We start from the raw sequence: 6,139 nt of genomic DNA on the forward strand, positions 1-6,139 counted from the left end.
TGAACAGAAGAACATGAATCTTCCTCCTCCTCCTCCTCAGACCCAGTGAGAGCCCAGATCTCAGAGACCGGTCCACGTTCAGATCGGAGCTCCATCTGAAGCCTGTCTCCACAGTAGAGGGAAACACAAAACCTGCTGCTACTGGTTTACATCAGGGGTGTCCAAACTACGGCCTGCGGGCCCTGTTGGCCCTGTGTGTGAAACCTAATAATAAAAATGTAATAATATTATTTTTCTATCAACAGAATGAGAAAATGTTGTTGACACTTTGTCCTGAATGTTTTTTTTCTTTTTTGAAAAAGCGGGAATGTTTTATATTTGAGGGTGAAGCGGTTACATGTCGTCATCACAGAACCAGTATCACATGGTCTGCGCCAGAGAGGTGCATTGTGGGTTCTTCTCATCAGCACTAGGGCTCACTGTGTGACTCCAGGCCCAAGCTCCAGACCAGGTTGGAGGTCGGAGTCTCATGCAGCCTCAGCAGACCCGGGTCTGGACAGAGGACAACATGCTGCGGTCTGAGCAGCATGAAGTCACAGTGACTGTTGTGTTGATTGTGTTGATTCACTGTGACTGTTACACACCTGCAGTGAATCAACACAAATCTGTTCATTGTATCACGACAGCAGCAGCAGTGACAAATAACCTGGAGACAATAATTATTTAACCATATAATCAAAACACCAAAGAGTTGCAGCAGTGACTCAAACCAGATCCACATTCTGACGAGCCCTGAGCATCAGGTCCAGGTCCAGGTCCAGGTCCAGGTTCAGGGTTAACATCCCCTGCTCTGCTCAGTCATCATCACAGTCACATGACCTCCTGTCATTTAAACCTCATCCTTGGATTTAAAGTTTTTTCTTTCTGTTGCTTTTTATCAGCTCAGAGCGAAATGTAACTTTTATGAAAATGTTTCTGCTGCTCTAACGGAAACATGAACCGACACCTGCAGGAAGTTCAGACAGAAAAAACTAAAGATCTAAAGACTCTGTTCACATGTAGTCAAACATCACCGGCAGCTGGATCAGCTGAGATCAGCTGTGATCAGCTGTGATCAGCTGTGATCAGCTGCTGCCTGCAGTGATCAGCTGTGATCAGCTGTGATCAGCTGTGATCAGCTGCTGCCTGCAGTGATCAGCTGTGATCAGCTGTGATCAGCTGCTGTCTGTAGTGATCAGCTGTGATCAGCTGTGATCAGCTGCTGTCTGCAGTGATCAGCTGTGATCAGCTGCTGCCTGCAGTGATCAGCTGTGATCAGCTGTGATCGGCTGCTGTCTGCAGTGATCAGCTGTGATCAGCTGTGATCAGCTGCTGCCTGCAGTGATCAGCTGTGATCAGCTGTGATCAGCTGCTGTCTGCAGTGTATCATCATGTCTCTGTTTCACTGTGACACTGAAGGAAACTGAAAAACGGGAGGATTCTCAGTGAAGTTCTGCAGCGTCTGTTTCTCTGGAGCTTTATTGTGGAGGGACATCAGAGAGGATGATCTCCTCAGGAAGTGATGTCACACTGACCCAGCTCAACATGTGGTTCAGGTGTGACTGTGGACCTGCAGGTCGGTGAACTACCCTGCTCTCTCTGTCTGTCTGTGTTGTTCCTGAGCAGTGTTGTGTGTCTGGAGACCAGGTTGTGATTTGTGTTAAAAACAGCAGTAATCAGTTGTGTATTAATAAAACTATCTTTTAATGATTCATCGTGTTCTGTGCACAAACGCACTACAAAGTTCACATCTTATCAACATAGAAAAACCAGTGTTTCTAAATGAAAGTCTGTGCGGTGTTCTGTCTTTGATATCCGGGACGTTTCGGAGCGGGGCCCCCAACGCCTCAGTCCAATAAGTCAAAGGTTGAGAGGGCCCGGCTCTCTACACGTCGTCACGCCCTTCTTCAGTTCGTGCAGCTCCCGCTGGCTCTGGCTGCGCAGCCCGCGGTCTCTGGCCATGGCCTCGGCTCGCTGCAGCATCGTCTGCTGTAATCCGTTTACATGTGAGGTGGGGGCCAGGTGTGAGCCGGGGCTGCCGTGCAGGGGCCCCAGGGGGCCGTAGTTGGAGTATCCTGGGATGAAGGGGGAGGTGTAGTAGAGGTGTCGGGGCATGGCGGGGCTGTGGGGGAACGGGGTCCGTGGCGTGGAGCTGTGGGGGGCCGTGGCCTGCTGCTGTGCGGCCCCCCCACTCTGTGAAGAGTCATTAGATCCTTTAGTTTTGTCCGAGGAGGTGGCGATCTCAGCCAGGGACCACAGTTTGGGTTTAGGGGCCGGGTTCGGCCCCTGGATGGCGCTGCAGGAGTCTCTGTGCTCCTTCGACGGCGGACTCGACGCGCGCTCCGCCTCTGACGCCCTGAGCATCCCGAGTGGTGCGGTTTGGGGAGGGGCCGCCTTGGAGGTGGGGCCCGGGATGTGGGGCAGTCTCCTGTCCCCCGAGTCCTTAAAGTCCGGATCAGTGAAGCCTCGGTCGGTGTCGCTGCCGCTGTCCTCCCTGTACGGAAGCCCACAGGGGTCCTCCACCGAGCCGGCTACACACAACAACAGGTCAGCAGGAGATTAACACACACACACAGATTCAGTCCAACACAAAGACCTGTGACCATCACATGATCCACAGAAAATTAGCTGGTTGATATTTTGATCAATAATCAATAATCAATAAACAGTCTGAGACATTTTTTATGGAAGAAAAAAAAGAATTTTCTAAAATGTAACATTTTCTGAGTCTGTAAAAAATGACACTTTGAAGCTTCACTGTCTCTGGTGTTTTATATAAAACTATTGATGAAGAAAAATAATAATAACAAAACAGACTGATTACTTGATTGATTGATTGATTATTGTTTGCAGTTTTAACTGAGTGTTTCAGATCAAATGAAAACTGTTGATGTTTTTGCATTAGATGAGTTTTATAATCTGATCTTTGATAAATAAAAACCTGTGTGTCTAAAAACTTTGCCCTGGTTTTAAATGTGAAATGTTCTGAACAGTCACAGTTAAAATCAATGCAGAGACTGAAGCAGCTTCTGAAACAAACACTGAGCTTCTTCTTTCTTTTCACACCTGATAAGAAAGATGCTGCAGGTACTGGATGTATTAATGATGAATTATCTTCTCTTCATATATGACACAGAATCAGCTGATCAGAACTTAATAACCTCCATCAGTCAGAATAACATGAACAGCTTCACTGCAGGATTGTTTTTATGGTTTGATTTCAGTGAAGCAGGCGCAGCTTTCCTCACCACTGAAAATGATTTTTAATATGTTGTTTTTTCATTATTGATGAATCTGTTGATTATTTTCCTGATGAATTGATTTTTTTCTTCTGTGAATGAAAAGTGACAAATTCAGATGTTTTGTTCTGTCAGATTAAATTTCCTGCAAATATTTAAATCTGAAAAAAATTCAGTCATTTATTGATATTATTGATCAACTAATTGATTAATCAACAAATTGCTGGTTTGTGTGTCTGTGTTTAATAAATCTGAATCTGAATCTGAATCTGTGTGTGTGTTTGAATATGTGGAGAAGTGTGTCGGCCAATTTAAACTGATTTAAGATGAATGGATCGACTGATGGTTGCAGATGTGTGCAGATGTGTGCAGATGTGTGCAGATGTGTGCAGATGTGTGCAGATGTGTGCAGTCGTCCTGCTCTCCCTCACCAGCCTCGCTCTTTGTCTCTGTCTCGTCGTTATTGGTCTTCATCGGCTCCTCGTCCTCGTCGTTCCGCTCCAGGTCGATGTTGTCCTCCTCCTCCTCGTCCTCGCTCCTGTTCCTCGGGGTCCACGTCATCTTGTTCTCCTTCTTCAGCCGCCGGCGGGCGTTGGCGAACCAGGTGGACACCTGAGTCAGGGTCATCTTGGTGATGATGGCCAGCATGATCTTCTCCCCCTTGGTGGGGTAGGGGTTCTTGCGGTGCTCGTTCAGCCAGGCCTTCAGCGTGGCCGTGGCGTCCCGCGTGGCGTTCTTCCTGTAGGAGGGGTCTCCGTAGGGGTAGGGCCCCAGGGCCCCAAACGGATGGTAGTCTAAGGAGCCAGAGATGCCTGAGGACGGGTCGTAGCCTGGACTCTGAAACATGAAGTGATGAGATTATTATCAACATGAAAAACATGTACATTTTAGAACAATTTTAGTTTATAATTTTCACCTTCTGATTTTTCTTCTGTTTATTTTTTAGATGTATTTTCAGTCTGTTCTCTGGTTGCAGGACCTCACACACGTGTGTGTTCAGCCTGCAGCTTTAGTGTCTGTGTGCTGAAGCTGCTTTCTTGGCATCTCTCCTCTGAGGAGCAGGCTCCTAATCTTAATGGGACTAACATGGTTAAATAAAGGTTGAATTAAAAACCAAGCGGACAAACAAAATTTAATTTGCACACAACACTGTGCAGTTAAGACGAGGTCCTCTGCACCTCAAACAAATCCACTGTGGCAGCCTTTTAATCACATGTTGTGATATTTAAAGATTCAGTGGAGCCTGAGCTTCACTTTACACCAGAATCAGTTCTGTTTCAGTCAGGTCATACATTTATTAAAGAGAATCAAATCTCAACACAAAATTGTGCAGTTGAATTAAACTTCTTTGAAAATAATAGATTAAATAAAAAAATTAAAAAAAGATGAAAATAAAAATCAGCTGCTGATAATTGATTTAATGGGAAAAACAAATAATAATCTTCATTTGAAATGTGTGTTTTAATTTAATCTTATTTTATTTTTGTTCAGACAAACGTTCATCTGCTCAACAAGACTGCAGCTGCTATTATTATTATTATAACAACAACAACAACGATAATAATAACAATAACTATTATTATTATTATAACAACAACAACAACAACGATAATAATAACAATAACTATTATTATTATTATTATAACAACAACAACAACGATAATAATAACAATAACTATTATTATTATTATTATTATAACAACAACAACAACGATAATAATAATAACAATAACTATTATTATTATTATTGTTATTATTGTTATGATCATCGCAGGCAGCCCGGAGCAGTGACTGAAACGATCTGAAGATGAATATTTAAATTCAGCTCAGAGGAAGTTTTTTGTTTTAAATTGGACTTTTATAAACTTATTATAATTAATGTCTCTGTCCAACACTGAATGAGACACAAAGATAGAACTGATCGTTTCACAGAAAAACATATTTTGAAGCTGCGGAACTTCTTTGAAATTCTTTTACGCGCCGACTCCTGCCTTTCACCGGCTCCGACACTCACCGCGAAGGAGCTGAGGGTGGCGGCGGCCCGGGGCTCTCCGCCGTACGGGAGGTGAGAGTTGAATCCGGGTGAGGTCGCCGATCCCGAGTACGGAGCGAAGGCAGAGCCCGAAGAGGAGCGGCCCAGCTCCTCCGTCCTCGGTCCTAAGATGACCCCGGAGCTGAAGGACGGGCAGGAGTGCAGAGCCAGGGACACGGAGGGCTGGAAGAGGAAGCCCTGAGGATAAGCCATGTTGGCGCGCACGGAGCCGGACTACTGCGCACGGACGCACTCACATCGGAGAGGAAAGCGCGCGTTTCCCCGGGACCGCAGGAGGAAGAGAGGAGGAAGAGGAGGAAGAAGAGGAAGAGGGAAGAAGAGTTTTAAAAGCGGAGCAGCATCCAGGAGCATCGCAGGAGGCTGCTGGGTTCAGGGGGGGGGGGGGGGTTCTGCTGCAAGTTTCCCGCTCCCGCTGCTGCCGGACTGATCACTGCTGAACCCGGTGGTAGAACTGGAGAGAGAGAGAGAGAGAGGGAGGGGGGGGGGGGGGGGGGGGGGGGAGTGAGAGGAAGAGAGAGGGAGGGGGAGGGGGGAGAGAGACAGAGAGACAGAGAGAGAGAGAGAGAGGGAGGGGGGGAGTGAGAGGAAGGGGGGGGACAGAGAGAGAGAGAGAAGGAGAGTAAGAGGGAGAGAGACAGAGAGAGAGAGAGAGGGGGGGGGGTGAGAGGAAGAGAGAGGGGGGGAGTGAGAGGAAGAGAGAGGGAGGGGGAGGGGGGAGAGAGAGAGAGAGACAGAGAGAGAGAGAGAAGGAGAGTGAGAGGGAGAGAGACAGAGAGAGAGAGAGAGAGGGAGGGGGGGTGAGAGGAAGAGAGGGGGGGGAGAGAGAGAGAGAGACAGAGAGAGAGAGAGAAGGAGAGTGAGAGGGAGA

General features: G+C 46.9%; 1 protein-coding gene across 1 annotated transcript; it reads right to left on the bottom strand.

Annotated features, from left to right (window-relative positions):
• Positions 1-1,372: 1,372 nt before the first annotated feature.
• On the bottom strand, positions 1,373-5,701 carry irx5b (iroquois homeobox 5b). The gene is made up of 3 exons (XM_071461934.1): positions 5,233-5,701; positions 3,650-4,055; positions 1,373-2,510 (listed from the first exon to the last, which is right to left on the bottom strand). Exons 1-3 carry the CDS (start codon positions 5,461-5,463, stop codon positions 1,840-1,842), a joined length of 1,308 nt encoding a protein of 435 aa, XP_071318035.1. The 5' UTR covers positions 5,464-5,701; the 3' UTR covers positions 1,373-1,839.
• Between the last annotated feature and the right edge of the window lie 438 nt (positions 5,702-6,139).

Source organism: Trachinotus anak, unplaced genomic scaffold (assembly GCF_046630095.1).
Source record: "Trachinotus anak isolate AG129_WGS33_773 ecotype Australia unplaced genomic scaffold, CSIRO_AGI_Tana_v1 ptg000002l, whole genome shotgun sequence".
In the NCBI taxonomy this organism is placed as follows: Eukaryota; Metazoa; Chordata; class Actinopteri; order Carangiformes; family Carangidae; genus Trachinotus; species Trachinotus anak.